This window comes from Phyllostomus discolor, chromosome 8, assembly GCF_004126475.2.
Source record: "Phyllostomus discolor isolate MPI-MPIP mPhyDis1 chromosome 8, mPhyDis1.pri.v3, whole genome shotgun sequence".
In the NCBI taxonomy this organism is placed as follows: domain Eukaryota; kingdom Metazoa; phylum Chordata; class Mammalia; order Chiroptera; family Phyllostomidae; genus Phyllostomus; species Phyllostomus discolor.
The window spans coordinates 104,032,966-104,054,024 of NC_040910.2; the positions used below are offsets into that span (position 1 = coordinate 104,032,966).

General features: G+C 46.0%; 2 protein-coding genes and 2 non-coding genes across 4 annotated transcripts; all 4 read right to left on the reverse strand.

Moving 5' to 3' along the window:
• Positions 1-4,065: 4,065 nt before the first annotated feature.
• Positions 4,066-4,137, reverse strand: TRNAC-GCA. The gene has a single exon. It is a non-coding gene; the product is annotated as a tRNA-Cys (tRNA).
• A 708-nt stretch (positions 4,138-4,845) lies between these two features.
• On the reverse strand, positions 4,846-8,402 carry C8H17orf98 (chromosome 8 C17orf98 homolog). Its single transcript, XM_028522120.2, has 3 exons — positions 8,167-8,402; positions 5,981-6,080; positions 4,846-5,103 (listed from the first exon to the last, which is right to left on the reverse strand). Exons 1-3 carry the CDS (start codon positions 8,371-8,373, stop codon positions 4,946-4,948), a joined length of 465 nt encoding a protein of 154 aa, XP_028377921.1. The 5' UTR covers positions 8,374-8,402; the 3' UTR covers positions 4,846-4,945.
• Positions 8,403-13,074: 4,672 nt separating this feature from the next.
• RPL23 (ribosomal protein L23) lies at positions 13,075-18,419 on the reverse strand. Its single transcript, XM_028519727.2, has 5 exons — positions 18,326-18,419; positions 17,677-17,760; positions 17,253-17,381; positions 13,321-13,434; positions 13,075-13,206 (listed from the first exon to the last, which is right to left on the reverse strand). Exons 1-5 carry the CDS (start codon positions 18,336-18,338, stop codon positions 13,124-13,126), a joined length of 423 nt encoding a protein of 140 aa, XP_028375528.1. The 5' UTR covers positions 18,339-18,419; the 3' UTR covers positions 13,075-13,123.
• Positions 17,512-17,647, reverse strand: LOC114504413. The gene has a single exon (XR_003685185.1). It is a non-coding gene; the product is annotated as a small nucleolar RNA SNORA21 (small nucleolar RNA).
• Positions 18,420-21,059: the final 2,640 nt, after the last annotated feature.

Below are 21,059 nucleotides of genomic sequence, written 5' to 3' on the forward strand. Positions count from 1 at the left end.
CCGACTCCCTCTCTACGGAGATATGTAAACAATCGACCCGAAATTCCATTGGCTGCTCAGCACCAAACTTTTGAAATCTGCCAGCTTCACCATTTCCTTTTCCTTAATTAGCGATGGAATAGGCGCCCCTCCTGTCTAAAGCTGGAGGTTCTTCCACTCTGGATCCCACCCATCGCTTCTAATATTTCTCGACTTCTTCCTGTCTCCGGTGTCTTCTCAGTATTTGCTCTTTGTCATCGGCATTTTAGATACATTCGATTGATCCTTTAAAACAATTTAAAAGGCTCATCTTTCCCCCAGCTCCTGCTGGCACTCTGCTCTCCGTTCCAAACTTGAAGCGAGTTGTCTTCACTTAGGAGACAAGATGCCTCCACTTCATCCGCTTAATCTTGCCCCTTCACTCAACTATTCTTCCCATGATCTTTACTAACCGCCCCCCCCCCCCCCCCGCCGTATTTAAGTGACACATTCATCCCCATCTTGATCACCCTGAGCCTACGGTGTTGAGGACCACCGCCTCTCCTTATGGAAACACCTTTCACTTGACTCTCCACACCAGGCTCCAGATTTTCCTTTTCTTCTCTAGACCCTTCTCAGGGAGCATGTTTTTTTCTTCACCGTCAAGCATCTTAGGTCTTATCACACACAGTGCTCTTCCTGGAAGACCTCATCTACTCACAGGACTTTCAGTTATCACACGTATGCTGATGAATCCCAAATTCATTATCTCCAGTCGTATCTCTCTTTCAAGCTCCAGGGTTTTAAGCCTGGCTATTAGGCATTTTCAGTTGAATATCTGGAAGATGCTAAAACTGGATTCATGCTCTCCCCTATCTGTACTCCCCCAGTCCAACTCTTTCCTCCCCTATTACCACCACTCCGGACCTCTCCCTCATCATATATGAATTATATCAATAAAGCTTTTACTTCAAAGAAAATCACTTGGCATAAATAGAATGGAAAGTCAAATTGAATATTATTAAACACTAGCTAGATATTTTTGATTTAAAAAATAATTCAGAAGTGTTAGAGAGCTGACACCAAATAAAACGTTTCCCTCAAGTTATTCAGGAATGAAAAAGGGATTTTTTCACTCTGTGGCTCAGTGTGTTTTTTGTTTGTTTGTTTGTTTAACCTGTTTGCTAGCTGATGTCAAATCCCATTTACCGTCAGTACCCGTCCCACACTTGGGGCAAAGTGAAGAACAAAATGTGAAGCCACAGTACATACAGCACTGGAGTGTGGCATGGTCTCCATCTATTTAAACAATTATGTGGCAAAGGAACATGAAAGCATTTCAAATATCAATTTTGTACATTGTCTAATGAGAAACAAGCCTCTAGAACTAATATCAATTGGGTTTAAGTAATTTCTTAGAGAAGGAAATTTCTGGGGGAAAAAATACTGAACTGAAGCAGGGACTAGCTGCTTTATGATGATATACTCCACGAAGTTCTGATCCCCAACAGCCTGTTCAAGGCACTTCTGGTTCTTTTGTGATGCGTTCTTACCTTCTGAATATTGTTGCCAGGGCCCTGTGAGGTCAAAAGGAAGGGAAATTAGGAAAGAAAGTCCCTCTTCTACACTACAGTGGTCAACTAGTACTAGATAACTTGCAAGAGTTTCAGCTGACCTTCCTGAATCTTCCTCAGCAATGCCAGGTAGAATTGGATCCAAAGCCACCAGAGTCTCTAGATGATTAGGAGGACAAGAAAGAGTCACTGATTCCATAGGAAACCATTGGACTTGACATTGGGACTTAAGTACGAAGCGAGGTTTTACTGCTGCAATATGTCCAAATTGTTTTAAGTGGTTAAGTGTGTTAAAGGCAGTTTCAATATTGTCCTGGAAAGTGTCTGTCAAAACAGAGACACCACAAACAGGGAAGGAAACTGAACGCAGCTTTCATTTGATCACATATGTGTGTGGATAGAATTATGTCTACTGTTCAGCCAACAACTGTCATTCTATAAGGAGCATCCAGTGTATGCCTAGCATGTAGGCATTTTGCGTTGTGGCTACAATGAAGAAATGAATGGATGAATGAGTGAATGGATGCAAGAATGTGAAAATTCTTTCATGACCATTGTAGAGAGAAAGCAAGGACATCAAAGTGGTCACTCCTAAGGAATTCCAACTCAAGAGATAGGCCCCAAATGATGGAGAAGAAATGAATAACACTTAAGATAGGACAAGTATCTCTAAATGGAAAGGAATGGAATCACCAAGTACATCATTGAAGAACTTCAAAACATCAAGAACAAAAATCCTGATTTTTCCGAGAGAAACAGGTCACATATGGGCATAAGAATGATATCAAGCTTATCAACAAAATCTTTAGAAGACAATGAAGATATGCAAACCTCTGAAATTTTTTTTTCAACAATTCTTTTCCTAGACTATTTCTCAAACATTCAGGGAAAACTAAGATATTTTCAGACATGCAAATACTTAAACATTTTACCTCCCTTATGTTCTTTCTCAGGAAGCCCCTGGGGGTTATTTTCCACCATATAAAGGAGGAAACCAAGAAAAAGCAGGAGACAGTCCAGGAAACAGAGAGAATACGACACAGAGGAGAGGGAACGGGAGTCCCCGAGGCACCAGCTGATGGCGGGCCTAAACATCCCGAAGCAGAAGAATGACTGTGTCAGAAGACAGCTTTGAAAAAATTAATTTGATAGGTTTGGACCAGGTGAGTGTACTGTGAGGCTGTTGCAGAATTTGAAAATAATTGTCAACAGTCACAAAGAAAAACGTCAATTAAATTAAAGTAATTGTCTTCGAGGAAAAAAAATTTCATGGAAGCAGATGCTGTCATAGTACATATAGATTAACTTAATAGTAAATAGTATTTGTATGATCATGACAATGTCAACATAATTGATGTAACAGAAAATTTTTATCTAATTTTAGCAAATGGGAAATAAAGGGGTGTAAGACTGCAAATCCTTGACCGCTAGAACTGGAAACCGATAAATGATCACACTCTCCTTAGTGGTTTCTTTGGGGAGGAGAAGGTGTTGTAATATACTCATTTTTGCACTCGAACACTCCTCCAGTGCTGGGGGAGTACCTCGTGCTGTCAGACTTGGTGAGCAACACTTCCTCCTCCGCTACCTGGCATAAATCAGCACACGCGTCAGACCGCAGCTTGGTCAATCAAATGATTCCGCTTAGCTTTTTTTTTTTTTAAACTCGAGAAATTGTTCTAAGATGCAGGTGCTGCTGGAACAATATCCATGGTGTAGCGATGGGAGCCCGGGGGTGGTGGCACCAATAGCGGACACTTCCAGGGTCAAGGCCTGAGCTGGATTTGTCTGCGTGGCAGCCGCTCAGTTCACTGCTTTCTGAGTTAGGTTCTCCAGCTTTCCATCAACTCTGTGTGTCCACCAGCCCTCCGGTGGACTGCTTTTCTGCTTAAGGAGGCCAGGGCGGATATCTGTTCCATTCCGAGAACTAGAACGAAAGTGCCCCTAACCCCGGAGAGAGAAGACGAGAGGACTGTGCAGCGACACAAGCAACAGGTTAATAATGCTCTTCAGACCGGGCGGACCTGTCCCTTCAAATTGTAGAAAAGCTTCAGCTTGAAATTATGTCTAGAAAAAGTGGGTATTTTCAACAGAGATCTCTCTCTTGAGGTACAAACAAAAGCTTTTCCTCTGACAGCTGTGTGTGACGGTGTCAACTTCCACTAGACTGAAAAGTTCCCTGACAGGGACACACTTTCATCTTCTAATAGCCTTCCATGTACTAAGCTCTCAAAAATACATGTAGTATAAATGCCCTTATCTTTAATATCATACATCAGATTGCTAAATTTGTGTTCACAACTCTGACTTAATCTTAGATTTAGAATTTCCTAGGGGATTTTAATTTACTGGGGTCACATAGTGTGTCTTCATCGAATCCCAGCAGATTCTTCAGGGCTCTCTCCTAACTGGTCATTTGGAATGTGGAAGGAACTCGTAGTATTTCAGGGCACTAAGTTGAGAGTTCTTTATCTTTAGAAACTTTGTGGCTGGAAGCCGAGGTATTTATAGATAGAAGAGAAAAATAATGGGAAGGGGGCACCCGGATTTGAACCAGGGACCTCTTGATCTGCAGTCAAATGCTCTACCCCTGAGCTATACCCCCTGAACCTATCTTGTTTGTCCTCCTTGTCCACTTGTGGTGACTCAGTATAATGAGGTTCCACCCTCACTTAAGTCCTGGCAAGCTTTGTGTTTTCAAGCCCCACCTTCTTTTGTATCCATCATCTGCTTTGGCTTTTCTCCTGGCCACTAATACACTGGGTTGGGGCACTTTAAAAAAAACAGCCTGGAAACTGGCTGTAAGGGACACTGACACAGCATTGGCAGAGAAAAGCACCCCCAAGCACAGCATTACTGTGTCAGAATCCTCGGGTTGGAAAAGCACCCCAGATACCACCTCGTTCATGGATTGCCTCTGGAGGAACTCAAAGTGGAAAAGAGAAGGAAATGTCGGTTCATTTGAATGGGCTGACAGGAAAATCAGGAAATCCTTTCCAGGGCAACCAACGGCCAGTCCTTGTGGCCACACTGCTTGCTCCCATTCAGAAACAGTAGCCAGCTTCTGACCCGGCCCTGCTGATGCCTGGGGAAGAGCTTTGTTGAGACTTAGGTAGTGTGGTTCCTCCTTACCACACTGGCAGGGGAGAGCCGAGGCCCCTCAAGCTTGGCACTCGTTGGCTGGAGCGTAAGGGCCCAGGCCCGAGAAATACTTGTCCCCTCACCTCCTCTGCACTGGAGAGGAGAAGCTCCAAGTGGAGAAATTAGCTCGCCCCCTCCCCCTACGTCAGGGAAGAAATAGCACACTTAGAGGCACAGGTAGAAAACAATTTTTATGTAGAGCACCATTCAGAGTTCATCGAACCATCTGTCATAGAAATTCAGGTCGAGGGGTCTGAAGGGAAAAGCTGCTGTTAGAAGAGAGGAAATGGGGTGACCTCTCCAAAGACGGACGAGCGCTGGCGGAGGGCTGGGGTGTTCCTGCGGTAGCCAAACCGACCATTGAACCCCCTGTTCGTTTTCAGATCAGCATTATAGTAGCTGTGCCCAGTCACCTGCTGGAGGGAATGCCCTTGGGGGTGGAGAGAGAGGCCGGAACCTGCATTCAGCCCCCTCTTGCTTTCTCCACTCCCACAGGGCTGGTGTTAGGGTGCCAGCCCAGCTGCGGCTGCTGTGCCCCCCCTGTCTAGCAGAACCCTCGATCCTCGAATGTTTCGAGCCTCTTGACTGAAAAGCCAAGGGTTGTGAAGTCAAGGAGACAGATGGCTTCCTAGAAACCCAACCTCCTACCAGCAATAGCGTGCAGGAGGAGGGCGAACGATACGGGAGGCTCAGAAACCTCAAGGTTTGGCCCAACTTGCCTTGCTCCTAGAAGAACTGAGAAATTTCCACCCTCGCCTCTGACCCATCTGGAGAAAATGGATGAGCTCAGTTTGGCTCAAGGGTACAAAGGATCATGTGACTAGAGCGTGGCCAAAGGGTGGTGCGGTCGGGATGGGAGGAGGGCTCGCCCTGTCAGAAAAACATCTCTCAGCTCTCCCTTTCCTGTTGCTCCTTAACTGTGCCTGGAGAAATGAGCAGGACACAGCTTGCTCAGGAGCCATGGGAGGGGTACAGGCTTCAGCTTGAGAAAAGGTGGGATTCCAGTCCCAGCTCAGATCCTTCTCAGCAAGTCACTTTAACTCCCAGTCTCAGTTGCCCAGGTTGCAACATGGGGTTAATGTGAGGGCAAAAAGCACCTAACACACAGTAGGTGCTTTCTAACCAAACATAAGGCACACTGTGACGCTATCTGCTCACGGATAAGAAAAGCTGGAGGATGCGCTCCCTGGCCCGCTCCCCCCCCACCCAGGTCTCTCTACTGCCCAATTTCTCTCTTGGAACTGGGGGATGCACACCACTCTTCCTAGGGGGGACCACGGGGAGGCTGAAAGTAAGGTGGCACTTGCCTGCCCCTGCCCAGCTTCTCCTGTTGAGGTATCTCTGCCCTTGCCCGAAGATGTGGAAATAATCCACTATCCAGCCGTCCCTTCCCGTACCGCCGTGATCCTGAAAGTGAGAGAGAGAATACGGAAGACTGTCAGCCTCCATGCTGAGAGGTGCACAGGGCAGACTCCCCCGAGGCTCGCTGAGGGGAGTGGGCAGAGGTCACCGCCAGGGGCGACAGGGTCAGACAGATGAAATGTACGGTACCTATTGCCCTATATTGCCTCTCAGGGAGAGGCTGTGCAGCTTGGCATTTTAAGGGCTCAGTGCCTGCTGCCAGACAGGTTCCAGTTCCAGCTCTGCCACCACCAAGCTATATGACGCATGCCAGTGACCCAGGTTTTCTGAACCTCAGTTTCCTCATCAGTAAAAGGAGGGCCGCTGTGAGATTTAAGTCAGATGGCTCGAATGAAGGGCTTCGCGTAGTAAAGGTTCAATAAGCATCTTCATGTAAATGAAAATGATACCAACCACAAATGGGGGTTGTGGCAATTAAATACTTACAAAATTTAACATAAACACTGAAAGTTTCAAAAGTATGTACACTATATTCTTTTGAGGCTTTTAAATATTCGTTTTGCTCTTTTTACCCATCAGACTCTGGTCCCTTCTGTCATAAAAGCGACACAAGTAAACAGCAAATACACACTCAAGCATGGCACCCACAGGTGTGTGAACATATATGTGTGTACTGAACATGTATGCACACACACAACACTCTGGATCTCTCTCTCTCTCTCTCTCTCACACACACACACACACCCCCTAAGTTTGTTCACAGAATAACCCCCATTAAGCCGAATTCATACCACTGTGACATATACAGGCACGAATATTGGAGGCAAAGGTGGTGAAAGAAACTGGAACCATTAGCAAATAGACTCAGAATCTTCTATCCCAGGGAGGTGGTCTGCTCGGAGGGCAGGGGGCAACACCCCAGAGGAAAAGGCCTGGTCAGGTTTGAGCTCACAGCTTTAAGCGAGCAAGGCCCCCCGCTGCAACTGTGACGTCACCAGATAGAGGGCGTGGCGCTTGGTGGGTCTAAATAGTTCTTTATCTTTCTCACTTGAGGGATTTTCGTGCTTTTAGAGAATTTGCAGCGTGAGGTCACCCCAAAGGGCAGGTCCGTGACATCAGAAAGAACAGTGAAACCGGTTTGGGAGAAGCGGGCCCTTTTTTTTTTTTTTTTTTTTTTTTTTATAAGAAAAAGTTTGGGAAGTTACAGAGATAGAAGTGAGCGATAGAAGAAATGGGCTCAGGAAACAAGTTACAGGGGCAAAAGAAGGGACTCTGGGAACTTAGGAGAGAGAAGGGCACAGGTAAAGTGCCTGAGGGGGAGCGGAGGGGGACAGGAAAGGCACTGGCGAGCTCCCTGCAGGGAAAGCACCGAGAGGCAGGCTTCGAACCCTGTTCCCTAGGCTTACAGAAATCCAAAAGGAGATCATTGTCAAGTACAAGGGTGGAAGGTATTTCTGTGAGCCCAGTGAGCTCACGCTCAACACCTGTCACCTTCCTGGTCCTGTTCCAGGGTATCAGTTAGGAAAACTGGGGGAGCCCTGGCTGGTGTGGCTCAGAAGACTGAGCATGGGCCTGCGAACCAAGAGGTCACAGTTCGATTCCCAGTCAGGGCGCATGCCTGGGTTACAGGCAAGGTCCCCAGCGGGGGGTGTGCGAGAGGCAACCACACATTGATGTTTCTCTCCCTCTCTCTCCTTCCCTCCCCCTCTCTTTAAAAATAAATAAACAAGCCCTGGCTGGCGTAGCTCAGTGGATTGAGCGCGGCTGGGAACCAAAGTGTCCCAGGTTCGACTCCCAGCCAGGGTACATTCCTGGGTTGCAGGCCATAACCCCCAGCAACCGCACATTGATGTTTCTCTCTCTCTCTCTCTCCCCCCGTTCCTTCTCTCTCTAAAAATAAATAAATAAAATCTTTAAAAAAAAGTCACGAAAACCTCCATTTAAATAAACAAACAAACAAACAAACTTTTTTTTAGTTTGCCCTCTTTGGAAAAAAAATTGAGGGAGATGGGAGTAGGGAAGCCTCCTTGGTAAGAGAGGCCAGGATTTGGGAAGTTGGCCCTACCACCAGGGCCAGCCTCTGCAGACGCAGTCAGAGACAGTGGCGTGCTTTCGGGCGCTCCTGATCTACCTGATCAGTTTTCTGCAAAATGGGCGGGACCACGTGGCTACTGAAGTACCGGTGGGTGTGGTAGTCCTGCTGCGCATTGTAAGGCGGAATCGCGGACCAGAGCTTGGGCCTCAGTCGCTCATAGGAGCGGGCCGTGGTGCTCACGGCCACCCCATCCAAGATGAAACTCTTCTCCAACCGCTGAGGACACTCGCACAAGCGCGCCATCCCCACCGCCGCAGCCTGCAAGGGCCTCCCTGGTGAGAATGGTGGGCCCTAGGTGGGGACTTCCCTGCGCATTGTTACGTGGTGTCAAGACCCGTGACCCCTGCGACACAAACCCTATTGTCCCCCACCCAATGAGTAGTCTCAGGGTGGAGGGGGAATTTGCTTTCATGCCCTCCCCCCCGCCCACCACCCCCAGCCCTGCAGGTGAGGGTTGACCAGGAGGAGACCAAGCAAAACCACTGAGATGGAAGCGGGGAAGACGTTACTGAACGTGGGCCTTGCAAGTGCAGTCAGGCCCAGCTTTCCGGTTTCCTTTCAGAGCAAGATTCTCCGTTCCCACGTTATCGTATACATTTTCCCCCAACTCAGTTCCGCTGAAAATCTTGTTCCCGGCGTGGATCTGAGAGTTGAGATAGCATCTACCTCCAGCTCTCATTTTACGGACCTGGAAGTAGAAGCTCAGACGGGGTGGAATATTCCCTAAATCCATTTGGTGGTAGATCCAGGACCAGAATTCAGGTCTCCTGACTTCCAGTTAATTCCACTTAAAGCACTTCCCCCTTTCTCTTATTTTTAAAGAGATCTTATTTGGAGAGAGGGGAAGGGAGGGAGGAAGAGACAGAGAGAAACATCTGCGTGTGCGAGAGAAACATCCATTGGTTGCTGCCCTCATGTCCCCAGCTGGGGAAAGGCAATCGAGACCAAGTGCCCTGACCAGGAACTGACCCAGTGACCTTTTGGTTTGTGGGAGGACGCCCAGCCCACTGAGCCACACCGGTCTGGGCTGCACCCACTGCTTTTCACCAACTAGTATGCCTCCACTTGTTAGCTGACGCCCACCCCCCCCCAAAAAAAAGATTGACACATTACCGTACTTTTTCTCTGGCTAACTTTATGCATATATGATAGGATACAGCAAAATGTGAATGATTTTTTTTTTAGTTATGACTACAGGTGATTTTTATATCCTTCTTTATACTTTTTACTTCTCCGAATTTCCCCTTGATTAAAGCCTTACTGGATGCTTCACACATCAAAGCACTTTATACAAACTGCTCACACCATCTGAGGTGTGAGCACCTGTTCATCTTAGAAACTCAAAGAGGGGTTCTTCCCCCCTCTTTTTTTTTAGATTTTATTTATTTATTTTTAGGCAGAGGGAGAGGGTGGGAATGAGAGGGAAACATCAATGTGTGAGAGAAACATCAATCAGTTGTCTCTCATGCACCCACCCCGACCTGGGGCCTGGCCCCGCAACCACGGAATTGAATCAGTGATCCCTCACTCTGTGGTATGACGCCCAAGCCGAACCAACTGAGCCATGCTGGCCAATGCTCAAAGAGGGATTCTTGTATTCACTATTAGTATTTTTATACAGAGGCACATGTGTTGCTGAGAAAGATTGTATTATACCTATACACAAAAATCACTCATCCTGCCCTGACTGGTGGGTGTGGCTCATTTGGTTGGGCGTGGAAAAGTTGCTGGTTCCATTCCCAGACAGGGCAAATGCCTGGGCTGCATACCAGAGGCAACCAATCAATGTTCTCTCACATTGATGTTTCTGTCCCTCTCTTTCTCCCTTCCTCTCTCTCTAAATAAACAAAATCTTTTTTATTTTTAGAGAGGGAAGGGAGGGAGAAAGAAACATCAATGTGTGGTTGCTGGGGGTCATGGCCTGCAACTCAGGCACGTATCCTGGCTGGGAATCAAACCTGCGACACCTTGGCTCGCAGCCTGCGCTCAATCCACTGAGCTACGCCAGCCAGGGCCTAATAAACAAAATCTTTTTAAAAAATCATTAACCTTAGCAATTTAGTATGCGACATTATTTAACCTTTCTACCCTATGATAGGAGAGCAACAGTAAGTCAAATCTGCAATTATAGGAAGCAAGTCTGTAGTCTGAATCTTTTCTATCAAACTTTCGAAAGAACCTGGAAAAAACGTGGACACAAGAGGACAAGTGGGAAAATGACAGGCCCAGCCCTCACACCTCACATCTGATGCAGAACGGTAATTTCATATATATGAGATCTGACCAGAAAGTATCCAGCCACATCATATGACAAGTAGAGACATTTATTGAAGAAGATACAGGAAATATTGTACACAGGACAAGGACACCTCAGTCCCCTTCAACACAGGCACCTTGGGACCTCACACAGTTCTCTCAGTGTCTCTTCCACTGTTCAAAACACTCTGCAAAATCCTTTGTTGGAATTGCCATCAGCTGCCCCGTCATATTCTATTGAATCTCACTGATGGACTGAAATCTCTTCCCTTTCAAAGCTGATTTTAGTTTCAGGAACAGCCAGGAGTTGCAGGATGCCAAATCTGGGCTGTGGGGGGCTGAGTTATGCAGATGATTGATGTTTTGCCAAAACTCTGCAGGAGATGTGATGCCTGAGTGGGTGTGTCGTCATGATGAAGCTGTCAATCACCAGTTGCCCACAGCTGCAGCCGTTTTCATTGTATTGCCATCTCTCAACCCAGAACATTGAGGTAGGACTCCTTATTGTTTGGTCTGGAGGGGCGTACTCATGATGGACACCACCTTCCCAATGAAAAAACATAGTTAATGTGGTCTCGATCTTGCTGCAACTTTGTTGCACCTTCTTCAGGCGTGGAGAACCAGGTGACTCCCATTGGGACAACTGGGCCTTTGTTCCTGAATCACAGCCGTAGACCCACGATTCATCTCTATGAACTTCTTGAGGAAAATCTGGTTCATTGGTAATGGTTTGAGTCATAGCAACTGCAGCACAATTTTCCTTTGGCTCTGGTAGCAAAAGCCACATTTTGCCACATTTCATGTAGAGCCCAGATCCTGTTTCAAAATCTCGGACACAGTAGCTTTTGGAATCCCCAGATCAGTTGCTAGTTCTCACAATCTTTGTTAATTGCGGCCTGTACATGTTCAACACAACCAAGTGTTCTGTTTGTTGCAGGCCTTCCAGACTATGGATCACTTTGCACAGATTCTTGACCATTTTTTGAAGCATTTGTGCCACATTTATTTGCATTGCACTCATTGCAACATCCCTGAAAGCCTTCCAAATCACCTGAGCAGTTCAGAGGAAATGTTCAAGCTTAATGCAAAATTTGATAGATCCGTTGCTCTATTTGCTTGTCATTTTGAATGCGGCAGCCACACAGTATACATGCTCATCCAATGGCATCTACTGGCCAATGACTAGTACAGTGAAGTCATCATTGTGTGTGCATTCTAGTTCACTCTCCTCGGCTGCCAGGTTACATTGATGTTGTGCAAACTGTTCTCGTGGTATTAACTGTGGCTGTGCTTTTCTGGACAGACCTTTCTCTCAACAGTGAGATACAAGGATTCATTTTCAATGGATCTGAGTACTTATCAATTCAGTATTTCAAAACAATAGATTTGAAATTCACCAGGCTGGAGGACATGGTAGCAGAGAAGCCAAGTCTGTTCGACTTCCAGGTTTCTTTAATATTCCTAAAACCAAGACTGGCTCTGTCCACTGAGTACTGGTTCTTAGTATTGCCTACACCTTGGAGATCTGGGCCGCCTTACATAGTCCTATTGCTATCTAGTCCTACCTCTAGTCTGACTTAACTGGTCCGGGATATGGCTTGGACACATTTAACTCCTCTGGCTGAAAAATCACTGCTAATGCTGGTACGTCCCATTCCTATTCTTGGACAAAAGGATAATCACTTCACCAAGTGATTATGTGCTAGGTAGGGTCTTCATGTACTATAAGCTTCGGCCTTGCATTATACCCAACTTACAGATTACCATTTAAGGTTACTTTCAAATACTAGACATGAACACAAAACTTTAGTCTAAAAAGCCTATTCCAACATCAATAGGTTGGACTATTGACCCAAACCAGCTGAGTGCTCCTTCACCCCAGGAGGCCCTGTCATCTAAGCCATGGTTTGGAAAAAAACTACAGTATTAAATACCTCCAGGCAGAACTTGCCAGGATACATGCCTATTGTGCTGACGTGATTGTATTTTTTATTCCCAAATGAGGGTTTGGCAGATATACTAGGGCAAAAAACCTGCAGACACTATTCATCATCTTCCACAACAGCAAACTTACATGGTATTTACCATGTGTTAGGTTTTACAAATATGCTCACTTACACGCCAATTCCCTCGAAGAAAACCTGTAAATGCAAAAGTTGTACTGGCCCCTACTCACATCACTTCTTGAACTCCATACTCGCATATCTAGAATCCGAACCCTCTACCTTACCTTGAATACGTTTCTAACTGCACGGCTGTTACCTGGAGTTACCTGTCATCAAGCAATACCTGCCATTTATTTATGGACTCCAAACCCAAATACCTCGTTTTTATAGCAGAAACCAAAAAGTTCCAAAAGTTCTTCACACTCACCAAAGTGCAAGGACTACTTCTTTTACACACCCCCTCAGCAAGTTTGCTGAGTACTTTCTGTTTTACAAAGGAGGCAAGGATTAGGTGGTGTCCACATGACATGTAGCGCTGGCCGGGTAGCTCAGTTAGTTGAAGCGTCACCCCCATACATCAAAAGGTTGTGGGTCCATTGCCATCCCCAGATGGGTGCAGTCAGAGCACATATGAGAAGAAACCTACTGATGTTTCTCTCTCTCTCCCTCCCTTCTTTACATGTATCCTCCGGGTGAAAATTAAAAAAGTGACACGTCTCACAACGAACAGGAAGGTAAGCACTGCGAGGAAATAACTTTTAATTTTTTTTCTTTACAAATACACTAGAGAATCATGCAATGCTGCCAGCGTTGGATGCAATCCTGGGCCACAAATCTGCACACTCCTTTGCAACCGGCCCTGTGATGGCAGAACCTGCGAAAAGAATGAAGTGTTGGGTAAGGTCAGAGGGTCCTCCTTTGCCTTTACTCCCAACCCAGAATTAAATCACCCAATCTCAAAGATGTAAGGAACCACGCCGAGCCTTACCTTTCATTTCACCTTTATTGTTTACTATGACCCCCGCATTATCTTCAAAATAAAGAAACACACCATCTTTTCTCCGGTATGACTTTCGTTGTCGGATCACTACCGCTGGATGTACTAAGAAGGGAAAAAGGACAGCAGTCATTCATTGATCTACCAGCCCCCACGGCCACCACGAGAAAGCAGTTTGCATGTCTAGCTCCCCAATGTTTTGCATTTGAAATGATGTACATAGGAAACTCACTAAACACTTCCTATACTTCTTCCCATTTCACCTGATAGGTGGGTACTGTCAAGATCCTAGTACCACAGAACAGGGCATAACCTTCCACTCCAGACTGAGTAAGTGGGGAGGCCAAGCTATTATTTATTAGGCAACATTCCATCCTAGCGCACATAAAACCTCCAAGTATATACCTTGATCTAAAAATTACTGCTTCCAAGAACTTGTCGGAATTAATTATGTTCTATACCGTAGGTTTTACAAATATAAAGTCATTTATACACCAATTAATTTACCCCCAAACCCGTTAACTCCAGTGTGCATATGTATACACACACACACTCCACGAGCATGCCCAGGATCCTGACCACACTGTGCCTTTTCACAAATACTGTCTAAAAACAGAATACAAGGATTATTATACAAAATCGAGGCCTTCATATTTCATAGTTTAATAAAGCTAAAGACTGGGTAATTAAAAAAAAACCTTGTACAAGACTCTCACTTTCACTACCCATCCCCCAACTGCTAAAATGGCCTGACCAAATGGTATAAAAGCACTACAAACAATACCAAGTCCTTTAAAGATGATCACCCCAAATTTTTGAAACAGATCTTATGTATTTTTAGACAGAGGGGAAGGGAGGGAGAAAAACATCAATGTGTGGTTGCCTCTTGTGTGCCTCCAATGGGGGGACCCAGCCTGCAACCCAGGCATGTGCCTGACTGGCAACTGAACTGGCGGCCCCTTGGTTCTCAGGCCAGTGCTCAATCCACTGAGCCACACCAGCCAGGGCCCAAGTGATGTTTCTTCTTAGCACAGGTGACCTTCGTGGGATGGGAGAGTGTGATCTTAAAGCCTCGTGAAGCATCCCTAGAAGCTCCGACCAGCCCATCATCTCCAAATTCAACAAATGCAATGTCATGCCTCTCAGATACCAAGTATACTTCCTTGAAACCAGGAAACTGACCAAACAGCATGGATATCATCTCATCAGTCTCTTCTAGTAAATTACTAAGGAATATAGTTTGGAGAGTAGTCAGGGACCTGAGGGCCTGATGTTCCATGTCCTCGAGTTTTAGCTGAATTTGATGTTCCCTGACCAGGCTTTTGATTTGCAGTCGTTGCCATCTGTTCCAGTTTTGACTTTTTTATTCTTTGTCAGCAGTAGTACCATTCATTTTAGATATTTTATCAGAATCTGTTTTTGCACACTGGATTTGCACTGGGCTACCATAAAATGAACAAGAACCTCTTTAATATTGTCATTCGTATTGTTGACATAAATTGTTCCACTTAGTCTGATATACATGTTTTGGGTTAAGCTGATCAAATAGCCTGAGGCCAGTGATGTGTTCAAATACCTTTTTATCTACAGGGTACGCAGGACGCAGGCTTTTAGCAGAGCAAACATTTGGAATTAACCCAAATATGGCATTACACATATACAGAAATGAACCATTTAAAATGATTCTGTATATCAGTAGTTTTTAAAATACAAGAAATCATCTATATGGTAAGTAGAATGGGTTACGGGAAGATATGGCTCCATTTACATAGGAAAGTTTACAAACTAATGCTTTTTTGCTTAGAAGTCAGGAAAGAAGGACATACAACCAAATACTAACACTGATCACCTCTGGGAGGTCTAAGTGTTGGTTAACTGAAATTCCACTTGTTTTTCTTGTGATCACATTTACCCTTTGGAGGGACTTCTCCAGGGTCACAAATGACTTTTTAACAGACACACCTTGATTTAAATCTTGACTGAAGCCCTGGCTGGCGTAGCTCAGTGGATTGAGCGCGGGCTGGGAACCAAAGTGTCCCAGGTTCGATTCCCAGCCAGGGAACATTCCTGGGTTGCAGGCCATAACCCCCAGCAACCATACATTGATGTTTCTCTCTCTTTCTCTTTCTCTCTCTCTCCATCTCCCTCCCTTCCCTCTCTAAAAAATAAATAAGTAAGTAAATAAATAAATAAATAAATATCTTTAAAAAAAAAATCTTGACTGATACTAGCCTGGAGACCTTGAATAAATTAATCTTCTGGAGCTTAAGTTTTCCTTTTAAAAACACCGTGGATGTCTTCAAGCCGACTTGAGTTACGTCCACAGCCTCCGGTCAAATGCTTAACAAGAATACACAATCAGGGACGAGTAACCAACATTTACTGAGTCCCCTCTGTTGGACCCTCATCTGCTTATCAACTATTTCAATCCTCACAAATCGACTTGGCTGATAAACAAGGCCACACAAATCCAGGATTCTGGACTTCCAGCCCCTTTCCACATTTCTGTGTTTAACACGTTAAGTCTGAGGTGAGGGGAAGTATTCATTTACCAGAAACAAGGACCAAAAAGGACGTTGATGGTTGGAAATTCACGACTGTTTTTAGAACCATGAACCACACTCTGGCCTGTCCCAGAGCTCATGGAGACCCGCAGCACATTCCGCTGCCACCTCGCCTGCAGCAATGGCCAGCTGCTCTGCCTTCCCTGACAGCCCCCCGGGCCACAGGTCAGGCCCAGCCGGTGTTCTAGAAGGGAAGCCTGTCCACTTGTGTGCCAATCCCAATCGACACGTCGATTCATCAGTGCTTAACCACAATGCTACTTACCCCCTGCCTACCAAGCTCTCAAAAGGATATTGAAAGTGAACAAAGTAAGATTTCTGGCCAAAAAGCTAAAAACTGGAGTGGGCAGGGGCATATGGGGGCCCCACAAGGAGTAACTGTGACCTGTGGTGGAGACCTGTCACTCTTGTGAAAGATGGCTAGGACTTCTCAGGGAAAGCAAGACAACCCAGGGTGGAGACAGACTAGATGAGAAAAATCCAGGAGCCGAAAAGTGAAAAGTGCACCAGGAACCAGAAGCTCTAAAGCCAGGCAGACCATCACAGGTCAGAGTGCTCCTGGGCCTCCCCCTTAAATTCACATACCTAGCGGGAAACCCTTTGGGAAGTAGCCCACAATGAAGCAACGAGCAGCTCCCTGTTTTAATTTATATCAAGAGATTTAGAAGCAATCACGTCAAACTTCTGAAAATGCCACCAACTTGAGTTGATCTCACCTTAAAAAGAACCCGTCTTAAAGAATAAATACTGGCCCTGGCCAGGTAGCTCAGTTGGTTCGACCACTGTCCCGATAGGCCAAGGTTGCAAGTTCCACCCCTGGTCGGGGCACACGCAAGAATCAACCAGTGAACGCATGAATACGTGGAACACCACATCGATGTTTCTCCCTCTCCCCAAAAATCAGTAAAGTTAAAAAAAAAAAAGAGAGAGAGATTAATACATCTGTTATTCCACACTTACCAAGTGCTAGGTAACAGGTCAGATGCCCTATATGCTGATTCTAACCACTTGAAAGCATGCCAGTATCGCCATTCTCTTTTGGAATCAGTAATGAACTAAAGACCTCAAGTATAAGACAACCTTAAATGGCACACACATAGCCCTTTTGCTCCCATGGTGTAGGTATGGGATGTGAGGGGGAGTTGCCAGGGAAATGGTGAGGTGAATAAGTGTTGGGGGGAGACCCCCAGCTTACACTGGGAGCCCACAAAGAACTCAGATTATTTCACACTGCCCCTTCAAAGGAACTCGAACTTTGAGAGGCCCTGGGAATGGTAAAATCCTTGTTCCATTTTTCAGGAATGGGAGAAGTCTTCAACTGTCCACTAGGCAACGGGAGGGCTGGTTTAGCCTGCTCACCCTTCTTCCTGAGCTCCGGTTTGCCTTTTTTGACAGTGGCCATGACCATGTCGCCCACACCCGCAGCAGGAAGCCGGTTCAGCCGCCCCTTGATCCCCTTCACGGAGATGATATACAGATTTTTGGCTCCTATAAAAGAACGTAAGCAGAGAAGTTTTTTTTTTTTTAGGACCTACCAGGCACCTCTGCCATGTAGTATTCCCCCAACACTTCCAAAGCCTCTCCCCTTTACTCAGACTCAGCCCCCCAAGGTGGAACCCCTTGTCACACCACCGATTGAAGCGAAACAGCACGACACGCTGCCACTTCACCCAAAAGCGGTGTTTTTACTTTGCCCTTTCTTGACGGCTCAGTGGGTCATTAGTGGAAGGCCCAATGAGTGCTTTTCAAAGGGGCAGTTAGGCAGGGTGCACCCAGGTCTCACCTGTATTGTCAGCACAGTTGATCACGGCTCCTACCGGAAGACCGAGGGAAATCCGGAATTTCGCCCCGGAGGACCCACCACGTCCTGTGGGTAGGAAGGGAAACGGGAGATCACGGCCCAGTCATGGCTTGGAGTTCCCTCCCCATTCTCAGGCTATGAATTCATTCGCATATGCTTTGGAAACAGTACACTATAGATTCGCTCTCTCTAGGGCCCCACGTACTCCTTTCCCTGTGTGCCAACAGTTCTCATGTCAAACAGCCAATTCCTCGTTGTGACCACCCTTACACTGAGATTAATGGGCCTGGACGACTCAAACCTCGCTCCAACTTTTGCACCAGAGATCTTCCTGCAAGGCGGGAGGCCGCCTAAGCCAGTCCGGCTTCAACCCCATTAGCGCAGCACTATGCGCGGAGTGATCCTGCGGGCTTCGGTCTGTAATCCTGTCCCGCCGCTGCCAGCCCAACTCTCCAGGGGCCCCCACCGCCAACTTTCGGCAGCCCAGGCAGTACTCCCGCGGTGCCACCCCTCACCCTCTCCCACTCGGGTGAGAGCAAAGCGCCCCAGCTGCCCCCGGCCGCCGCTCCTAGCGAGGCCAGCAGCCACCACGCAGCAGATGGTGGAGGATCCTCCAGAGCCAAAATCTCACCTCGCTTCGACATCTTGGACGCCGGAAAGGAATAGAAAGGAAGTACAAAGAAAGCATGCTGGGATATGAACTTTTACGCCCGCCCCACTGTCGTCACGTGACCAGGAGTTCACTCTTCCGCCTGGGGCGCGCTGTTATTACGTACCAAATCCCGGAAGTGGGCGATTGCAGGGTTGAGGGCTGCAGGAACTTTGGTTTGTTAGTTTACCCAACACCCTCTTTTGACTACTTAGTACCAGGGACCTCGCTGGATACTAAGCTCAGAAATCGTTAACACACCCGTGCTCTGTAGGAGCACCCAAAGAACCAGAGCATGGGAGGGCTGGGGAAAATGCTAAATGATCTCATTAGGATGTGATATAATGAGGTGCCATTCTAACACTACAGGTAATTCCATATATCTGTGCCTGTTCCCATACCCATCTGTGTTTTCGATATCTTGCTTTATTACCCCTTACACAGCTTCAGTTTCACCCATTCTTTTGATTTCTTGTTTCCTGTCAACACTATATTCATTTAAGTATTAACTGAGTGCCCACTTTATGCCAGATAATGTCCTGGGCATACATCAAACAACATCGGGGAGCAAAACAAATCAACATTCTTGCCCTTATGGAGCTCACTGCTGCGTGGAGGTGAAGGTGGATATTAGACATTGAAAAATGGATACAATTAATTGCAATATATAGTGTGTTGGGTGGTATTAAGTATTATGAGAAAATAAAAGTAGAACAACGTAAGAGGCATCAGGAAGTGTGAAGAAGGGCAGACCGGAATTCAAATAGTATCGTCAGTGTGGGCTTCATGGAAGAAGTTGACATCAGCCCTGGCTGGTGTGGCTCAGTGGCTTGAGCACCAGCCTGCAAACCAAAGGGGGACTGGTTCGATTCCCAGTCAGCGCACATGCCTGGGTTGCAGGCCAGGTCCCCAGTAGGGGGCACATGAGAAGCAACCACACATTGATGTTCCTCTCCCTCTCTATCTCCCTCCCTTCTCCTCTGTCTAAAAATAAATAAGTACAATCTTTTTAAAAAGAAGTTGACATTAGAGTAAAGACTTTATTGAGGTGAGTCAGTAATACCTTAATACCTTAATACCAATGTCCAGGGAAGAGCGGTCCAGATGGAGTCATCAGCTAATAAAAAGCCCTAAGGCCAGAGTGTGCCTGAGCAATAGGAACAGCAAGGTGGTTTGGACTCAAGTGGTAGCAGCAGAGGTACTGTGATGTGATCAAAATGCAGGATGCGTTTGTGGCATGTATAAGAAAGAGAGGAGTCAAAATGTCTCCAAGGCTTTAGGTCTGACCCAGTGGAAGATGACAATGCCACTAACCGAGATGGGGAAAGTTACGGGAGGAATAGGTTTGTGCGGGAAGGGTGGGAGTTCAGTTTTGGGTATGTTAGGTTAGATGTTTAGACAACAAAAGGAGGTTTAAGTAGCAAGTTGGGCATAGTAGACTGGAATTCTGGAGAGAAGGAGATATAATTGTGGGAGTCGTGAGCATGTAGATACACTTAAAGCCATGATAGAGGAAGAGATTATAAAGAAGAGTAATAAAGATTGAGCTCTGGGGCACTTCAATATTAAGAAGTCTACAAATCCGGGCACATGGCTAGGTTGCAGGTGTGGTTGTAGGTGTGGTTCCTGGTGGGGGAGCATGCAGGGGGCAGCAGGTCGATATTTCTCCCTCTCTCTCTCTCTCTCTCTCTCCCCCTCCCTCCCTCCCCTTCCCTCCCTCCCTCTCCCCCTTTCCTCTCTCTCTAGAATCAATAAATTTATCCTTGAGTGAGGATTAAAAATAAATCAAGTTTATAATCTGTGAATTTGTAAGTTTCTCTATCACTCTTAAAATGCCTTCACTTGACCCTTCCAGCTTTTGTAGCTACAAGAGTCTCCTTTGTATGAGTTTGAAAGTAGCTGAGAACACAGATGTGTTGGTTGGTTAATTTTCTGTCTCCTTCACGTCTCAGCCAAATTGTATGTATTTCTCAACATATGATTTCCTTACCAGATTTGTCTCTCTTGATAAATGGAACCACCATCCACCCAGGTGTCCATCTGAGATTCCTGTCCAAGTTCTTTTCAGTTTGCCTTCTAAATGTCTCTCAAATCTATCCACTTCTCTTCACCTCCTCTACTAACACTCTGGTCTAAGCCACCTTCACCTCTTTCCTGAACTACTTCTGAAGCCTGCTAACCCATCTCCTGGCCTGGATGTCTCCCTCCTCCCTCCATTCACCCTTGATACAATGGCCAGGAATAATTTTTCAGAAATACAAATATTATGATGGCACTCTCCTGAAAATCCTCCAATGGTTTCTATTGTTCTTAGAATCAAAATTCAAATCCGTATCATGGATTTGATGCGAGGCCTTGATCTGACATCATCCCACCTTGTCAACCTCATGTTGCACCACTCTGTCTCTTGCTCTGAAGGGTTGGCTTTTAGTCCCAGATACCGTCCATGCTCCTGAATAGCCGTAGGCCTCAGATATGCCTGGAATACTCCGCGCTGTCTACCTTTATCATGTATTTCATGCCTACTGATTTTTCAGATCTCAGCTTAAACGTCTCAGAGAGATCTCAGAGAAATCTACCCTGACCCCCATATTAGGTCAAGTTTCCATATTATAAGATCCCTTAACACATGGCATTTTTCCTTAATACTATTTACTACATTTTAATTTTAATTTAAAAAAATATTTTATTTTATTTTAGAGAGCAGGGAAAGGAG

Bases quoted from the DNA above. Each gene is read 5' to 3' on its own strand.
- RPL23 (XM_028519727.2), bottom strand. The intron at 17,382-17,676 runs GTGAGACCTGGG...GTTCTTTTATAG, and splicing joins CAACTGTGCTGACAATACAG to GAGCCAAAAATCTGTATATC. The intron at 13,435-17,252 runs GTGAGCAGGCTA...TTCCCTTCTTAG, and splicing joins ACCGGAGCTCAGGAAGAAGG to TACATCCAGCGGTAGTGATC.
- C8H17orf98 (XM_028522120.2), bottom strand. From the start codon at position 8,373: ATGGCGCGCTTGTGCGAGTGTCCTCAGCGGTTGGAGAAGAGTTTCATC. The intron at 6,081-8,166 runs GTAGATCAGGAG...TCTCACTTTCAG, and splicing joins TTTTGCAGAAAACTGATCAG to GATCACGGCGGTACGGGAAG. The intron at 5,104-5,980 runs GCAAGTGCCACC...TCCACCCCCAAG, and splicing joins GAGAAGCTGGGCAGGGGCAG to GGCATTCCCTCCAGCAGGTG.